Source organism: Meles meles, chromosome 20, assembly GCF_922984935.1.
Source record: "Meles meles chromosome 20, mMelMel3.1 paternal haplotype, whole genome shotgun sequence".
NCBI classification, from domain to species: domain Eukaryota; kingdom Metazoa; phylum Chordata; class Mammalia; order Carnivora; family Mustelidae; genus Meles; species Meles meles.
In genome coordinates this window covers 26,454,388-26,474,060 of record NC_060085.1, presented here as the reverse complement: position 1 = coordinate 26,474,060, position 19,673 = coordinate 26,454,388, and the positions used below count along the sequence as shown (strand labels likewise).

The window sequence follows — 19,673 nt, the reverse complement described above, 5'->3', positions numbered from 1 at the left end:
TCACTATTAAATATATACTTACACACACACACACTTACCACTTTTCTATAAATTTGTGATTGTTTCAAAAGTTTATGTAAATGTATATGTAAGTGTATATGTGCACAGTATATGTAGTTATATATACATATGTGTATATATACATATAAATTTGAAACAGTCACTAATTTACAGAAAAGTAGTAGTATAGTTCAGAAAACTACTTCCTCGTACCACTTGATAGTCAGTTGGAGGCCTGTTGTCTCATCATCTCTGAATACTTTAATGTCTATCTCCTACAAATAAAGACACAATGCAGTCATCAGAATTGGGAAATTAATGTTGATAAATTAATACCGTTTAATTCAGATGTCACCAGTTGTCACAATACTGTCTAGTTCAGAATTATCTGTTGCATTTACTTGTCATGCTTCTTCAGTCTTTCTCCTTCAGTCTGGAATAGCTCCTCAGTGTTCCTTTCACACACCTGAGCTTCTTGTGGATCACAGGACAGTTACTTTGCAGGAAGTCCCTCAGTTTCGGTTTGTTTGGGATTTACTCAAGATTAAATGCAAGTTCTATGTCTTTGGCAGGGACTTAGTTTGCCTTGTTACTGATAATGTTCACTTTGTGGTGTTCTCCAGGCTTCTCAATGATAAACTACTTGTTTTCCTTTTGTGATTAACTATTTTGTTGGGAGGCACTTTGAAACTATGTATATGAGTTATTTATTGCTATGTAATAAATTACCCCAATACTATGTATGAGGCCTAAAAGAACAAATATTACTTCATACAGTTTCTGAGGGTTAGGAATCTAGGAACAAGTTAGATAGATGGTTCTAGCTTTAGATCTCTTACGAAGTTGCAGTCAAGATATTGGGCAGGGTTTTAGTCAGTTGGACAAGGGGGGCTTGAGGGTCTTGACTGAGGCTGGACGATCTGTTTCCCAAAAAGGCTTACTTACTAGGCTGCTGACTGGAGGTCACAGTTCCTATGGTTGTTAACAGGAGGCCTCATTTCTAGCCATGTGGACCTGTCCATAGGGCAGCTTGAATGTTCCCACAGTTTTCAGAGGTGATCAGAGAGAAGGCTGAAGCCACCATGTCTTTTATGACCTAACCTTCAAACTTGCATACTGTCCTTATTCTGTTCATTACATGTAAGCCATTAATCTAGTTCACAGCTAAGGAGGGGAGAATTAGGTTCCATGTTTTAAAGAAAGTGTCAAAGAATTTGTGGAAATATTTTAAAACATCATGCTGTGTATATCTGTATGGACTCTTGGCTTCCTATTTTATTCAACAGGTTATTAAAGTCCATTATTCTCATTTGCTATTTCAGTTGTCCCCAGTTTGGCCAGTGAGACTTGTCTCACTTCAAGTTGTCCTCTATTTTTTTTTTTTTTTATTCTTGTCATTCTTTAAATACTTACTTGCTTTTGTGTATTAGGAGTTCCAGGCTTGGGACACTTGGGTAGCTCAGTTGGTTAAGCATCTGCCTTCGGCTCAGGTCATGATCCCAGGGTCCTGGGATAGAACCCTGCATTGGGCTCCATGCTTAGTGGCGAGCCTGCTTCTCCCTCTGCTTGTGTTCTATCTCTCTGACACATAAGTAAATAAGATCCTTTAAAAAAGAAAAGATGTTCCAAGTTTATCTTTTTGTGTTTAATTTAAAAAATTGATACATAATTCACATACCATAATATTCACTTTTTCAAAGTATACAGTTCAGTGGTTTTTACTATATTCAGAAAGTTGTGCTTCACTACTCTCTAGTTCTAAAATATTTTATCACTTCGGGGCGCCTGAGTGGCTCAGTGGGTTAAGGCTTCTGCCTTCAGCTCAGGTCATGATCCCAGGATCCTGGGATGGAGCTCTGCATCGGGCTCTCTGCTCAGCAGGGAGCCTGCTTCCTCCTCTCTCTCTGCCTGCCTCTCTGCCTACTTGTGATCTCTGTCTGTCAAATAAATAAAATCTCTAAAATATTCGATCACTTCAAAAAGTAACCCTGTTCCTAGTGGCAGTTAGTCCCCATTTCTTCCTTCCTCCCCAGCCCCTGGGAATCACTAATCTACCTTCTGTCTCCATAGATTTCCTATTCTGGCCATACCATATAAATAGAATTATAAATTATGTGGCTTTTTGTGTCTACTTTCTTTCACTTAACATATCATTTTCATAGTTTATACATGCAGTAGCATGAATCATTACTTCATTTTATGATGTTCCATTGTGTGGATATACATTTGTTTATCCATTAATCCACTGAAGGACATTCAGACTGTTTTTACTTTTTAGCTATTATGTGTAATGCTACTATAAACATTTGTATATAACCCTTTGTATGGACATATGTTTTCAGTTCTCTTGATTTGAAGATTACCTTGTGTGTTTCCTTCCCTGGCCCTGGAACCTGGAATCAGCCATTTCTCCAAAGAGCCTTGGCTTTATTTACTTATTTATTTATTTATAAGTGGAGAATAAGATTCAGAAGCCAAGGTCTGGGTACTACTTGTGCTCAGTGCTATTGGGATATCATTGATTTTAGGCCCTCTCCGTGGACAGAGCTAGGAAGTATATACATATTTGTAAAGGGATGCATACATACATACTCATATATAATACATACACATTTTTGCATATGTATTTATTTCCAAATCCATATATATTAAAAAGCATAAAGTCAGACTACTAACCCCCAATTCCAGTCCTATAAGACAGGGTTCATTCTAGTTTTCTCCCTTTCTATATTTGTATTTCTTTTCCCTTTCTGAGAGACTACCTCCTATTATCCTTAATTAATTTTTTTATTTGATCCGTCCCTATTAGTAACCAGTCTCTCATCTCTGCTTAAAATCTCTCCTCTGTGCAAATAATTTTCATACCCCTTTTGGGCTTTGACACTCTGTACCCAGCTGCCCTTCTTCATGGATACCTTCCTTACCTTCTCAGGCTCTGTTCCATGCTAGATTGACCCCCATGTGGTTACCCTCCCACGCCATTTAGGCTTCTCTACTGTACATTAGGCCTCCTCTCCATATGGGTGCCATCCTCACTTTGCTTGTGATCTGGCTCCCAATGCTAGAGAAACCCCCACAGGAATGCCCTCCATACCCTGCTGTGCTCCTACGCCTCTTTCCAGGCCACCTCACCGTGTGAACACCGTATGTCCCAGCATGGACAGCTTCAACACACTCTGTTCTGACACTCCACACCAGGCTGCCCCTCCAGGCCTCTCATAACTTCTTGCCCTCTGTCACCCCAAACCAGATCACCTCCACACATGTACATCTTCACCACATTCCAGCAGCCCCCCAGGAAGCCACCTCTTCCACGTGGATGTCTCACAAAGATCCTTGCACCCCCCTCTGAGCCAGGACATCTTCTTTCCCTCCTGGCAGAGATGCCTACCATGCACCATGTCTGCTTTAGGATTCACTTGTTAGGAAAGAAAGGAAGAAGAGCTCCTTTGCCTTATCCTTGAACTGTTTATTGTTTTGTTTTTGTTTTTTTCTTGTACTTCCTTCACATTTGTTTTCTTGCCTTTGAATAGTTAAAATTAACTTTCCCTAATTTCCATTCACAAATCTGTTTTATATTTTTTAACTTACATGTTCTTCCTTCCTTTTTCTTTCTTGTGTGTGTATATGTTTTCAACTATGAAGATTATGGTTTTTATAAGTAGATATTCTCTAATCTACTAGGAAAACCCGTTGCCCTAACAGGAGGAAATTACTAAATAAGTATACCAAATGTCTGAGGCTAAGTGATGTACCAGACTTGTGTCCTAATAGGCTTCCACCTAATTCCAGGGCTACTATAAAAATATGGAGCATTCTCCTCTGCCTTCGGCTCAGGTCATGATCCCGGGGTCCTGGGATCGGGCCCCACATTGGGCTCTCTGCTCCGCGGGGAGCCTGCTTCCTCCTCTCTCTCTGCCTGCCTCTCTGACTAGTTGTGATTTCTCTCTGTCAAATAAATAAAAATAAAAAAAATTAAAAAAAAATATGAAGCATTCTGTAAGGGAAGGATTTGCCCAGGAAATCATTCTATTTGACTTTAGATCTCCCTTTGTGATTTGTTTTAATCATTTTTTAATATTGAAAGCATTAGCATTTATTTATTAATTTTTAAAAGATTTTATTTATTTATTTGAAAGAGAGAGCATGTACAGGGGAAGCAGTAGAGAGAGAAGAGAAGCAGACTCCCTGCTAAGCAGGGAGCCCAATGTGGGGCTTGATCCCAGGACACTGAGATCATGACCTGAGCTGAAGTCAGACACTTAAACTATTGAGCTATCCAGGCTCCCCAAAAGCATTAGCTTTTATTTATTTTTTTTAAAGATTTTATTATTTGGCAGAGAGCGAGAAAGGGAACACAAGCAGGAAGAGTGGGAGAGGGAGAAGCAGGCTTCCCGGTGAACAGGGAGCCCGACCTGGGGCTCAATCCCAGCACAGTCATGATCTGAGCTGAAGGCAGACGCTTAACCGACAGAGCCATGCAGGTGCCCCAAGCATTAGCTTTTAAATTAAGTAATCCAGTAAACACCCTTTGGAAAATTAATTTTTCTTGTTTTCTCCAAAATATTTAGAATAGAAATTCAAATGTAGGGCGCCTGGGTGGCTCCATCGTTTATGCGTCTGTCTTCAGCATGGGTCTGCTCAGGGGGGCGTCTGCTTTTTCCTCTCCTCCCTGCTTTTGCTCTTTCTCTCTTACTCACTCTCTCTCTCAAATAAATAAAGAAATCTTAAAAAAAAAATTTCAGATGTAAGGAAGCAGTATTGATGAAATGGGCCTACCATATGGTACAATTTAGTAATTATTCTACATGTTTTTATTATCTGTTAGCCATTTTGTGTGTCAGTATATTGCATTTAATTTTCTAAAAATTGGAATGAGTCAAATTGGTATGTTTTTATATGTATAAAAAGGACTTATGCATTAGCATATTCTAAAGAATGTATGTCACAGTGGGGCACGAATAGGTGGAAGAATGTATATCAGTATGAAGTTTTTAGAATGATCATCTAAGAACTGAAAACAACAGAGTTGGATAAATAGCACTTCTACTGTATAAAATACCTTTCAGGTGTTTCTGCCCAGTTTTCCTTCATAGTCAGATGCTTTGGGAGCTGGTCCTTTTGGGGGAGCCCCTCGTGGTCATGGCACCGTCACCATCGGAGTCGTCAGAGACTGTACTGGCACTTGTTAAGTGAGTATATTGGGTTCCTGACGGTGGTAGTTGCAGCATTTTTCCATCTGTGATATATTTGCACACAACCCCCTTCCTTGTAATAAAGCTGTGCTCACTATAGTACCGTTTCATGGCTGAGAAAATTAATTCAATTTCCATGAGGGCTGGAACCATATTTTGGTTTTTCTGAGCAACAAACATTCATTCACTTAGACAAAGCTGGCACCTGACAAGTATTAGTTGCATGAATGGTCTGTGTCTAGTAGAAGAATGGTCTGTGTCTAGTAAAAGACATATAACTAGGATATTGGAGTGCCAGAACTTCTCCCCATCTTCTATCCCATGTCCAGTGTTCTTTCAGCCCATCATTCCACGTTACTATGCATTTCCATTTGTCTTTCCGGTTTCCTAAAATGAGTTTGCTGTTTACTGAAATAAATAAATTAATAATCCCATTGTGGGGATACTGTGTGTACTGATGTTTTATAGTTGTTGAGTAGGGCCTTTACTTTTGTGTCCTTTATTTTAAATGCTCTTCTTGCTCCACAGCTGTATTTCTCCATTAAAGTACTTCAGTGACTTCCGACCTTATTTCACTATTCATGACAGTGAATTCAAAGAATATACTACTCGTACTCAAGCCCCGTGAGTAAACAAAACAGCTACTATTGACCAAGTATTACCTGTATAACCAAATTGTGTAAAATTAAATTTTGAACTTATTGACATCTTGATTTTATAAAAGAAGGTTTGAAGTGCTGCTTGTAATACTTGTCTATTTCAATTGTCAATCTTGTTTTCTGTGAATGATTTTATTTATTAGTGGAAGTTGTATTGTCAATAGCCATCTGTTTTCTTGCCTTACTCAGGGCCTCTTAGAGCATCAGTTATCTCTTGTTGATCTGTAACTTCCTTTACCTTCTTCCTCTTCATTGAATTGGCATGGAAACGTGAAAATTCTTCCCAGTATGTCAAAGGGGAAAAAATTAACTTGCCCTTTCCCTTTTAGCTCTTGCTCTATTGCTCACTTTCTTTTAATAGCTAAGTTTCTAGAATAACAACAACAAATCTCCATTTACTGTCTCTACTTCTTGGTTTTCTGGTTGCTTCTCAGTCCACTGCAGGTTGATTTCTCCATTTCCAGTGAAGTTGTTCTTGGCCAGAGCCATCAAGACCCTCTCCCTGCCCGACCCCATAGGCGCATTATTGCCCATTTCTTCTACCTTCTCTTATAACATTTAAGCTGTTGATCTTGAAAGCATTTTTTAAAAGATTTTATTTACTTTTGAGAGAGAGAGCGAGCCCGTGAGTGGGGGAAGGGGCAGAAGAAGAATCAGCCTCCTCCTTAAGCAGGGAGCCCAGTGCAGGACTCGATCCGAGGATCCCAGGATCATGACCTGAGCCAAAGGCAAACATTTAACTGACTGAACCACCCAGCTGTCCAAGCTTGAAAGTATTTTAATCCTTGATGCCACTCTCACCTGGCTTTCTGGTGCGACCTCTCAATCTCCTGTACAGAGAGGTCTGTCTCCCAGCACCTTAAATGTTGGTGTTCTCCAGTCCTGTGTTTTGGGATCTGATTTCAGACTGATAATTCTTTCTGAGCAGTCTTTTTTTTTTTTTTAAGATTTTATTTATTTATTTGACAGACAGTGAGAGAGGGAACACAAGCAGGGGGAGTGGGAGAGGGAGAGCAGGCCTCCTGCCAAGTAGGGAGCCCGATGTGGGGGCAGGAAGCTCCATGTGGGGGCAGGGAGCCCAGAACCCTGGGATCATGACCTGAGCCAAAGGCAGATGCTTAACAACTGAGCCACCCAGGGGCCCCTCTTTCTGAGCAATCTTACCTGTGCCCGCAGCCTCTGTTAAGACCCATATACTGGGGCACCGGGGTGGCTCAAGGGGTTAGGGCCTCTGCCTTCGGCTCCGGTCATGATCCCGGGGTCCTGGGATCGGGCCCCGCATCGGGCTCTCTGCTCGGCGGGGAGCCTGCTTCCTCCTCTCTCTCTCTCTCTCTTCCTGCCTCTCTGCCTACTTGTGATCTCTGTCTCTGTCAAATAAATAAAAAAAAATAAAATCTTTAAAAAAAAAAAAGACCCATATACTAATGACTGAAATTTATCTGCCTAGCCCAAATCTTTGCAAGTTGTAGACCTTTATGTCCAGGGTTTTGTTGTTTTGTTTGGTTTGGTTTGGTTTTTACCGTTTTACCACCTTGACATCTTAATTGCACTTGAAACTAAATGTATATAAACTGAATTCTTTCTGTTTCCTTGTTTTCTTCCCTAGACCTATGAATGGTACTACTTTTTACTTAGTTATCAGAAATCTAAATTGTCATAAATTTCTCCTTCTTACATGTTCCACATCAGTTTTACCAAACTCTGTCAATTCAACACCATAAAGTCTCTCTCATAATCACATTTGTTACCTGCTTTCTATAAGTCTCTTCCCAGTCTTACTGTTTCTAGTCTTTGTCATATCTGCTGTTCCTTTCTCCCAAACCCCTTCCCCTCCTTGTAGGGCATCTTCCAAATGTCCCCTAGAGTGATCTTCCTACATTTTTATTCATGTGACATCCTTCCATTTGGTTCTCTAGTACAGTACATTTGCCTACTCTAGTACAGTACTCTAGTACAGTACATTTGCCTACAAGATTTTTAAACTTCTTAACATATTAACTTGGCACTTAATAAACTTTGTAGCATATTAACTTGGTACTTAATAATCCAGCCAGCACCTGCCCAGCTACTTTCATTTCTGACTCTTAATCCTTCTCCTTTTACGCTGTGGGAATGCTGAGCTCTTTGTAGTTCTTCGAGCACACCATGATCCCACTTCATTGCTTTGCTCGCACTATTTGTTCTGGATTATCTTTACCTCCCTTATCCACTTGGGGAAGGACTTGTATTCATCTTCCTATCTTTGTGCAAATATCATCTCTTTGGTGAAGCTTTGTTTTTTTCATTTTGTTTTGTTTTTAGAGATTTATTTGTTCTAGGGAGAGAGAGCATATGCGCACAGGCAAGGCAGGGAGTGGCAGAGGGAGAGGGAATCTTCAAGCAGACTCTCTGCTGAGTGCTGAGTTCTACATGGGGCTTAGTGTTAGTAACCCAAGATCATGACCTGAGCTGAAAGCAAGAGTTGGATGCTTAACCAGCTGAGCCACCCGGGCACCACTGGTGAAGCTGTCTTCAGCTGTCTTCAATTACCAAGTTTTTCCTTGGTAATTGTCATATGTTTTATACCACCTTCTCTCTTTCCTGATTTTGGCATTGTAATTGGGTATGTATGCCTTTCTTTCTGTATGCTTTTAAAAAGACCATGTCTCGGGCGCCTGGGTGGCTCAGTGGGTTAAGCCACTGCCTTCGGCTCAGGTCATGATCTCGGGGTCCTGGGATCGAGTCCCGCATCGGGCTCTCTGCTCAGCGGGGGCCTGCTTCCCTCTCTCTCTCTCTGCCTGCCTATCTACTTGTGATCTCTCTCTGTCAAATAAATAAAATCTTTAAAAAAAAAAAAAAAAGACCATGTCTTTTCACCTGTACTTGCCTAGTGCTAAACATGGTACCTGGCATATAGTTGTTACTTAATGCATTGAGTGAAGGAAAAGATAATCTGTTGTTCAATCTAAAGAAATTATAAACTGTTCTTCACTGGAACATTTGTCTTTTCCTCACTTTTTTTCTGTTTTGTTTTTATGTAGGCCTTCTGTCATATTAGGAGTAACCAACCCTTTTTTTGCGAAAACACTCCAGCACTGGCCACACATTATTCGAATAGGAGACCTTAAACCTGCAGGTAAAGTATAAATTCAGTGTTTTGTTTTTAGTATGTTATTTGGCTGAGCAGGTTCATTTCTTCCACTTTGTTTGCATCTCTTGATTATTTTTTAATTATGTTGATGGTAACCTTTTTGGAGGCAATCTGAATAAGGGTCTTTGGAGAAGAGTCTAACTTCCCACTAAAATATACAGATTCTTATATGTGTAACCCATCATGTCCTCCTATCAAAACATGTACTTCTAGTGTTGTAAACATGGAATGAATTATAACACAATAAAACCTCAAAAATTTGAGCAACTTTTTGTATACGGATAAGCCCAATTAAACAGGGATTTCCAACACTGCTTGAACAAAACCTTGTAGAAACTAGAATTATTCAATTTGGCACAAAATTCTCTGCTAGGTTTCAAAAAAAGTATACATTTCTGTGGTAGTGGTATTGATTAAGGAAGTGGTCAGAGGTTGTGCTTTCCTTGAGCTGTTACTTCCTTGAGCTACTATTTTGCTCATAGTAACTATTTTTTTTTAAAGATTTTTATTATTTATTTGACAGACAGAGATCACAAGCAGGCAGAGAGGCAGGCAGAGAGAGAAAGAGGGGAAGCAGTCTCCCTGCTGAGCAGAGATCCCAGGACCTTGGTATCATGACCCGAGCCGAAGGCAGAGGCTTTAACCCCCTGAGCCACCCAGGCACTCCACTCATAGTAACTATTTAATAAATGATTTAAGTGAGTAAATTAATTCAGAGGTTGAAGTTTTGTTAACTTAGATGACAATTTTTTTTTTAATTTTATTTATTTATCTGACAGAGAGAGAGAAGTCACAAGTAGTCAGAGAGGCAGGCAGAGAGAGGGAGAAACAGGCTCCTCACTGAGCCGAGAGCCCGATGCGGGGCTCGATCCCAGGACCCTGAGATCATGACCTGAGCCGAAGACAGAGGCTTAAACCACTGAGCCACCCAGGTGCCCCAACTTAGATGACAATTTAATGGTATCTCTGACATTCTTCAGTGGACACTGCTGAATTTTCTACTGAATTAGTGAGACTTGAGATACTGGAAATATTTTTAAGTAACTTTATGATGTGTCACTTCTAAAGACTTCTTTTGGTATATACAGGTATATTTCAAATATTATTTAATAATTTATGAGACATCATAAATGTATATACCTTCTGGTATATACATAAATCTAGATAGATATGTTAGACTCAAGCAGTAACAATTTATTTTTTTTATTTTTTATTTTTAAAGATTTTATTTATTTATTTGAGACTGAGAGAGAGAGCAAGAGAAAGAGAACACGAGCAGGGTGAGGGACAGAGGGAGAATCCTTGTTACCCTGCTCAGCAGGGAGTCCAGTGTGGGCTCGATTCTGGGACTCCAGAGCGGAAGACTGACATTCAACCAAGTGAGCCACTGAGGCACCCCAAGCAATAACAATCGAAGTCATATTATTTATGAACATTATTTAGACTCAATCTTACGCTGAAATCCTTAGAAACCTTAAGAAATGGAGGAAAGAGCAAATAGCTTCACCTTGGCTGTCGGATCTGTGTGTTCTTAGGCAGAACATCCTCTTTAAGCCTCACATTCTTTGTCTGCTGGGAGATTAAACAGTTCCTGACTCTTGACATTCTGTAAATGTCATAGTCACCTGCCATTTCACTGGTGTCCTCTCTGATTTAATGATAATTTAGAACACAGCAGTCACCGGAGTTTTAGCTATGAGAAAATAGGAAGTTTTTAAAATCTTAATTTAGTATTGACATTTATTTTTATGGTTTTGTCCTATTAGTCTAGACTGATTGTGATATAGTTGACTGCTTATTATTTTTTTCCAATGGAAAAAGGCTCTTTGTCGCAGCTTTAAGTAGAGGAACTTCTGCATAAAATCATCGGTAAAGTAGTGAGTTTAACTTTATAAGAAACCGTCAAACTGTTTTCCAAAGTGGCCCACCATTTTTACATTTAAAAAAAATATTTTAAAGTTTATTTATTTGTTTGCTTTTAAGTTTTTATTTAAATTTCAGTTAAGCCACAGTGTAATATTAATTCCAGGTGTACAGTATAGTGATTCAGCACGTCCATCATCACCTGGTGCTCATCACAAGCCCTTCTTCATCCCCACCACCTGTTTCACCCATTGCCCATCCTCTTGTTTCTTGGTTTGCCTTTCTATTTCTTTTCCCACCCATGCTCATTTGTTTTGTTTCTTAAATTCCACATATGAGTGAAATCATATGGTATCCTTCTCTGACTGGGTTATTTAACTTAACACAATATCTCTACACCTGGGCGCCTGGGTGGCTCAGTGGGTTAAAGCCTCTGCCTTTGGCTCAGATCGTGATCCCAGGGTCCTGGGATTGTGCCCCACATAGGGCTCTCTGCTCAGCAGGGGGCCTGCTTCCTCCTCTCTCTCTGCCTGCCTCTCTGCCTACTTGTGATCTCTGTCTGTCAAATAAATAAAATCTTAAAAAAATATATATTCTCTACACCTAGGTCGGCCCTTGAACCCATACCCTGAGATCAAGAGCTGCATACTCTTCTGACTGTGCCAACCAGGCGCCCCTAATTTTACATTCTTACCAGAAGCCCATAAGGGTTCCTGTTTCTTCACATCTCTGCCACCAGCATTTGATACTGTCTGTGTTTTTCATTATTGCCATTCCGTAGGTTTGAGGTAGTGGTTTTCATTTGCTTTGCCCTAGTATTTACAAGGGCAAATGATGTTGAGCATCTTTTCATTTATTTGTTAGTTGTTCATATATCTTCTTGGATGAAATGTTGACTGAAATCTTTTGCCAATTTTTAGTTAGGTTTCTTATCTTAATATTTAGTTGTAAGAGATCTTTATGTATTTTGGATACAAGTCTGTTTTTAGACATGTGATTCACAAATATTTTCTCACAATATTTGGTTTCTTTTTTGTTTTCTTAATGGTTCCTTTTGAAGTGCAAAAGTGTTTCTTCTCCCCAGTCTGATTGAGATATACTTGACAAACAACACTGTCAGTTTAGGATATACAGCAAAATGACTTACATATATTATGAAATGATTGCCACAATAAGTTCAGCTAATATCTGTCACCTTGTACAGATACCAAAAAAAATAAAAGGAAAATAGTGTTGTTTCCTTGTGATGAGAACGTTCAGGATTTACTCTCTTAGCAGTTTTCAAATATAATCCTATACAGCAGTGTTAACTATAGTCTATAGTCATCGTGTTGTCATCATGTATCTGCATCACGTTGCCAGTACTTAATTTATCTTATAGCTAGAAGTTTGTGCCTTTTGACCATTTTCATCCATTTCCTCCACCTCTGATGCCTCAGTTTGGGTATCTACAAAAATATGTTTAATTTTAGGTCTAGTTTATCAGGGTTTTTTTTCTTTTATAGATTAGCCTTTTTTTTTAAAAGATTTTTATTTATTTATTTGACAGAGAGAGAGATCACAAGTAAGCAGAGAGGCGGGCAGAGAGAGAGGAGGAAGCAGGCTCCCTGCGGAGCAGAGAGCCCGATGCGGGGCTCGATCCCAGGACTCTGGGATCATGACCTGAGCCGAAGGCAGCGGCTTAATCCACTGAGCCACCCAGGTGCCCCATAGATTAGCCTTTTGATAGTGTATCTAAGAACTCATTGCCCAATGCAGGGTCACAAAGATTTTCTCCTGTGTTTCCTTCTAAGAGTTTCATTTATTATGTTAGTACCCACATTTAGGTCTATGAACCACATTAGTTGTTTTTTTGTGGCTTGAGGGTCCAAAATAATGTTTTTGAATGTTGCTCTTCAGTTGCCTTAGCACTTTTGTTGAAGACTATCTTTTTTTCTATTGGATTTCATTGGTACCTCTGTGGAAAAGCAACACTAATGCAGTGTCTTGGTTACTGTAGTTTTATAGTAAGATTTGAAATCAGGAAGTGGAAGTCTTTTAATAATGTTCTTCTTTTCCAAAACTGTTTTGGTTATCCTTGGTGTTTTGCATTTCCATACAAATTTTAGGATCACTTTGTTAATTTCTGCAGATAGCTAGCAGGGATTTTGATAGGGATTGTGCTAATATGCAGTAAATTTGCGGGATTTTTTTTTTTTTTTTTTTTTTTGGTGTTTTCTGATCTGGGAACTTGAGATGTCTTCTGTTGTTTAGGTCTTCTTTAATTTTTCTTAACAATGTTTGTAATTTTCTTTTTAAAGGTTTCTTTTGTTTGTTTTTTATTTGAGAGAGAGAGTGAGAGTGAGAGAGCACAAGCAGGGGCCCCAGCAGAGGGAGATGGAGAAGCAGGCTCCTCACCAAGTAGGGAGCCTGATGTGGGCCTCTGTCCCAGGACCCGGGATCGTGACCTGAGCCAAAGGCAGACAGCTAATCAACTGAGCCACCCACATGCCCCTGTAGTTTTGAGTATACAAGTCTAATTATGACGTTAGATAAAGGTTTTTCATAGATGTCCTTCATTAGATTGAGGAAGTGGCTTTCTATTTCTAGTTTGTTGAGAAGGATTATCATGAATTGGTGTTGAATTTTGTGAAATGCTTTTTCTGTATCTATGGAGATTGTCGTGTGGTCTTTGTCCGTTATTAATATAGCATATTAATTGCATTTTGGATGTTAAACCAACCTTATATTCCTTGGATAAATCCCATTTGATCAGGTATGTAATCCTTTTTATATGTTGCTGGATTTGATTTGCTCTTATTTTTGTTGAGCATTTTTCCATCCCTGTCTATCAAGGATAGCAGTCTGGTTTCTTTTCTTGTGATGTCTTGCTAGCTAATATTCTTGTTACTCTGAGAAGCGTCTTCAGGCAAGTGAAGTTACCACTTAAAAAGAAGGCCTAGGGGGCGCCTGGGTGGCTCAGTGGATTAAGCCACTGCCTTCGGCTCCGGTCATGATCTCAGGGTCCTGGGATCGAGTCCCGCATCGGGCTCTCTGCTCAGCAGGGAGCCTGCTTCCTCCTCTCTCTCTGCCTGCCTCTCTGCCTACTTGTGATCTCTCTCTCTCTGTCAAATAAATAAAGTAAAATCTTTAAAAAAAAAAAAAAAAGAAGGCCTAGGACCAAGGGAGTGGAGGGGACAATTCTTGAATTGCTTTTTCAAAGTGGGAATGAGGGTAGATATGGAATAATTAGACCTTACTTTCAGCAGCCTACTTTAGAGATGAGCTGTGTTGTGTCTGATTATTTGGACCACTTCATCAGGTATCGTTTTTTCTACAGGAAAGCAATGGTGGTATATGGAAGCATTATGCTTTATAGATTCTTAGTGGTCACTGAGGAGTGAATGCTAGAGGTTGTCAGTGTACTCAGTTTGGTCCTTGTTCAGTTAATGGAAAAAATATGTTATGAACAAAGGCACCAGCAATAGTTTGATGATTTGGGGCAAGATGTTAGTGTCTGACTATTTCTGGGACTGGCAGGTCTTACATGAGCACAATTCTTTTTTTTTTTTTTTTAAGATTTTATTTATTTATTTATTTGACAGACAAAGGCACAGTGAGAGAGGGAACACAACCAGCGGGAGTGAGAGAAAAGCAGGCTTCCCACTGAGGAGGGCACTTGATGTAATAAGCACTGGATGTTCTTTGCAACTGATGAATCACTAAATTCTACCACTGTAACTAATAATATACTATATGTTAATTAAATTGAATTTTAATTAAAAAAAATTTTAAAATAACACAATAGCATTAGATATATTCAGAAGGGGCAACCCTCGTCACTATTCAGTTCCAGAACTTCGTCATCCCAAGCAGAAGGATTTGGATGTCGTTCACCCAAATCCAAAACCCATTAAACAATAACTCCCCAGTTATTGCATCCCCCAGTCCCTGGTAACTTCTATTCTAATTTCTGTTTCTATAAAGTTGACTTTTCTGCATATTTCGTTTACGTGGAATCGTGTAATATTTGCCTTTTGTTATTTGGCCTCTCTTGCTGTTTTCAAGGTTCGTTTATGTTATACCGTGCAGAAGAATCAGAAACATTTCATTCCTCCCCCCTCCCCCCTTTTTTTTAAATTGCAGTGGGATACCTGGGTGGCTCAGTTGATTAAGTGGCTGCCTTTGGCTCAGGTCATGATCCCAGGGTCCTGGGATTGAGTCCCTCATTGGGCTCCCTGCACAGCAGGGAGTCTGCTTCTCCCTCTCCCTGCTGCTCCCCTGCTTGTGCTCACTCTCTCTTCTCTCTGACAAATAAATAAAATCTTTAAATTGCAGTAAAATGCACATAACATGAAATTTACCTCCTCAGCTATTTTTTTAAAAAAGATTTTATTTATTTATTTGACAGAGAGAGACACAGCAAGAGAGGGAACACAAGCAGGGGGAGTGGGAGAGGGAAAAGCAGGCTTCCCACCCAGCAGGGAGCTGGACCTGGGGCTCCATCCCAGGACCTCAGGATCATGACCTGAGCCAAAGGCAGATGCTTAACAACTGAGCCACTCAGGCACTCCACTCAGCCATTTTTTAAGTGGCATTATGTGCATTCACATTGTTGTACTATAATCACTACCATCCACTCACAGTGCTCTTTTCATCTTGCAAAATTGAAACTCCTTACCCATTAAAAAATAACTTCCCATCCACTTCTTTCTCCACTCACTCTACCCCAGGCCTTAGCAACTACCTGTCTACTTTCTGTCAATATGAATTTGACTACTCAGGTATTTCATATGAATGGAATTCTGCTTTATTTGTTCTTTTGTGACTGGCTTATTTCGCTTAGCATAGTGTCCTCAAAGTTCGTTCATCTTGTAATGTGTCGATTTCTTTCCTTTTTAAGACATAATAATATTCCATTGTGTGCATGTACCACATTTTATTTATCTGTTTATCTGTCAATGGACACTTGGGTTGCTTCCACCTTTGAGCTATTGCAAATAATACTTCTGTGAACATGGGTGTACGGATACTTCTTTGAGTCCCTGCTTTCACTTCTTTTGAGTATGTATCCACAGAAGTGGGATTGCTGGACTATATAGCTATTTGTGTTTAATTTTTGAGAAACTGCTATACTGTTTTTATTTTCCATTCACACCAACAGTGCACAAGGGTATCAGTTTCTCCACATCCTTGCCAACACTTGTTATTTTTTGGTGTTTTTTTGATGGTAGCCCTTCTAATGGGTGTGAGTTGGTATCTTAACTGTGGTTTTAATTTGCATTTCCCTAATGATTAGCAATGTTGAGTTTCTTTTTATGTGTTTATCTGAATAACTTGTTTGGAGAATTATCTTTCCAAGTCCTTTTTTAATCAGGTTGTTTTGTTATTGTTGAGTTGTGAGAGTTCTTTATATATTCTGGGTACCAATCCCTTACCAGATAAGTGCTTTGTAAATATTTTCTCCCATTCTGTGAGTTGTTTTGTCATTCTCTCATTGATAGTGTCCTTTGATGCACAAAAGTTTTAATTTTTTTTTCATTTAAATTATTTTTGTTAACTTATAATGTATTATTTGCCCTAGGGGTACTGGTCTGTGAATCATCAGGCTTTACACATTTCACAGCACTCACCATAGCACATACCTTCCCCAATGTAAAAATTTTAAGTTTTGATCAAGTCCAGCTTTTCTGTATTTTCTTTTATCGCCTCTGCTTTTGGTTTCATACTCATGAAAATCCATTTATCTTTTAATTTATGAGTGTTGCATATATATCTTGTGGCATTTTTCTGCCCATTGATCTCAAGGCCAGGACCACTGCATTTGTTGCACAAGTTGTGAAACACAGCAGCCCTTCTTAGAATTCTGTCTTTGAAAATTCAAGAATATCTGAGAGGGTCAGTAAAACTACCGAAAAAGTATCTCCTGCAGGACTGGTAGGGAAGGCACAGCAAAACTGAGATTCATAACTTTACCAGAAACATACATTTAGTTGTTTTTTTTTTTAAAGACATATCAAGTCAGACATGTCTTTTTTTTTTTTTTAAGATTTTATTTTATTTGACAGAGAGAGAGATCACAAGTAGGCAGAGAGGCAGGCAGAGAGAGAGGAGGAAGCAGGCAGGCTCCCCGCGGAGCAGAGAGCCCGACGTGGGGCTTGATCTCAGGACCCTGAGATCATGACCTGAGCCGAAGGCAGCGGCCCAATCCACTGAGCCACCCAGGCGCCCCAACATACATTTAGTTTTAACCCTGTAGAGGGATCATTCCTGCTGATATAAAGGGATTCTTTCTTCTGGATTATACCTAGTTTTAGTTCACCCAAATTCTATTAAAAAGAGAAATTTAATGTTAAGATGATAGTACTTAACAAATATTCCTCAAATCAAAAGTAATTCTATTAGTGTATACTGGATCAAATTATAAACTGATAATTTCTGACCAGAAATTGGGTTTGGTGATTTCACTAAAGGTAAAATATTTGGCCTAAATGTGGAAGATTCTAATGCCTATATACAGAGGTGCAATAGTGATGAGTATTAATTTAGTAATGTTAAACCCTCTCTAATATGCATTGTACATAACAGACATTGAATAAGTATTTTTTTAAGATTTTATTTATTTATAAATAAATAAAGAGAGGAAGAGAGTACAAGCAGGGGGAGCAACAGCGGGGAAGCTGCAGAGAGGGAGGAGAAGCAGGTTCCGCACCCAGCAGGGAGCCCAATTCGGGTCTCGATCCCAGGACCTTGGGATCATGACCTGAGCCGAAGGCAGATGCTCAACTGACTGAGCCACCCAGGCACCCCTGAATAAGTTTTGGATTCTCTGTAGACACCTGGGTTCATTGCAGATACTTGTTTGTTTTTGTATCCCAAAGCCATCTGAAATATACTCATTAAAATTTTTTTGTAATAAGCAGTATATCTGCATGACTAATTTTCTTTATATCTCTCATATACTACAGTGTAAGAATGATGATGGGTAAGGTTAGAGATCAGTATACATCTTACATCTGAAGAGAGCCAGTGAGTCAGAGGGGAATTGTGTGAGTGAAGATTACCACAAGCGGGTTTATTTTTGGCTTTTTCCTTTTTAGAAAGACAGATAAGGTTGTAACCTGTCTTCATTATTTTTTTTTTTTTTTTTTTATTTGACAGAGAGAGAGATCACAAGTAGGCAGAGAGGCAGGCAGAGAGAGAGAGGAGGAAGCAGGCTCCCTGCGGAGCAGAGAGCCCGACGCGGGGCTCGATCCCAGGGCCCCGAGATTATGACCCGAGCCGAAGGCAGCGGCCCAATCCACTGAGCCACCCAGGCGCCCCACCTGTCTTCATTATTACCCAGAACTTACTGATTATAAGAATATATGAAACCTGCCGGGGCGCCTGGGTAGCTCAGTGGGTTAAAGCCTCTGCCTTTGGCTCAGGTCATGATCTCAGGCTCCTGGGATTGAGCCCCACATTGGGCTCTCTGCTTAGCAGGGAGCCTGCTTCCTCCCCTCTCTCTCTCTGCCTGCCTCTCTGCCTACTTGTGATCTGTCTGTCAAATAAATAAATAAAATCTTAAAAAAAAAACCCAGAATATATGAAACCAGCCTAACTCTTCTCCCCTCTGAAACTTCGTTCTTTTTTGCACAGTGAGTTTCAGAAAATAATGTGTTAATAAACAGTATTGGTGGATAGAATAATTGCAAGTCCTTTGTGACTCAGAGCAGAAGGAAACAGAAAATAAGGGCAGGAATACTTAGACTTATTCAAACCATTATGGTTTTATGTTGTTTTGTTTTTTTAAAGATTTTATTTATTTATTTGTCAGAGAGAGTGAGCACAGGCAGAGGCAGAGGCAGAGGGAGAAGCAGGCTCCCTGCTGAGCAAGGAGCCCTATGTGGGACTCGATCCCAAGACGCTGGGATCATGACCTGAGCTGAAGGCAGCCGCTTAACCAACTGAGCCACTCAAGGGCCCCACCATTATGGTTTTAAACATGCTATTTGGATTCTTGGAGTCAGAAGCAGAAAAATGACTTGAATTTAGTTATCTGTATAGTTAAGTAGGTATTAATTCGGTACTTATTAAGGGGACAGAAGTTTTACAGATCTTGTGGTGAGAATCTTCTCTGAGCTCTGGAAAGCACAACCACAAGAGTCAAGATAAGAGATGTTCTCATAAGAATTTACATGGGAGGGGCGCCTGGGTGGTTCAGTCCTTAGGCATCTGCCTTCAGCTCAGGTCATGATCTCAGGGTCTTGGGATCGAGCCCCACATCAGGCTCTCTGCGGAGCAGAGAGCCTGTTTCTCTCTCTTCCACTCCTCCTGCTTGTGTTCCCTCTCTTGCTGTGTGTCTCTCTATCAAATAGGTAAATAAAATCTTTTTTTTTTTTAAAGAGCAGCTTTTTTTTTTTTTTTTTAATTTATTTGACAGAGAGAGAGAGAGAGATCACAGGTAGGCAGAGAGAGAGAGGAGGAAGCAGGCTCCCCGCCGAGCAGAGAGCCTGATGTGGGGCTCGATCCCAGGACCCTGGGATCACGACCTGAGCGGAAGGCAGAGGTTTAACCCACTGAGCCACCCAGGTTCCCCAGTAAATAAAATCTTTTAAAAAAGAATTCGTACATGGGAATTTGTCAGTACAGTTTGTCAATGTATTCTACCATTGTCAAAGTAAAAACTATGAGCTGATGAATCAAAAACATTCTGAGGGGCTGGGTGGCTCAGTTGGTTAATCATCCGACTCTTGGTTTCAGTTCGGGTCATGATCTCAGGCTTGTGAGATCGAGCCCCAAGTCAGGATCTGAGCTCATCATGGAGTCTATTTGAGTCTGTTTGAGATTCTCTCCCCATCTTTCCTG

General features: G+C 40.0%; 1 protein-coding gene across 5 annotated transcripts in view; it reads left to right on the top strand.

Moving 5' to 3' along the window:
- DENND6A (DENN domain containing 6A) overlaps positions 1-19,673 on the top strand; it is a 62,260-nt gene that overhangs the window by 32,244 nt on the left and 10,343 nt on the right. For all 5 annotated transcript variants that reach the window (XM_045991558.1, XM_045991557.1, XM_045991559.1 and 2 more), the window contains 3 exons: positions 5,070-5,192; positions 5,724-5,819; positions 8,875-8,969. In XM_045991558.1, the coding sequence (XP_045847514.1) occupies positions 5,070-5,192; positions 5,724-5,819; positions 8,875-8,969 (314 nt within the window). The remainder of the gene's footprint in view (positions 1-5,069; positions 5,193-5,723; positions 5,820-8,874; positions 8,970-19,673) is intronic.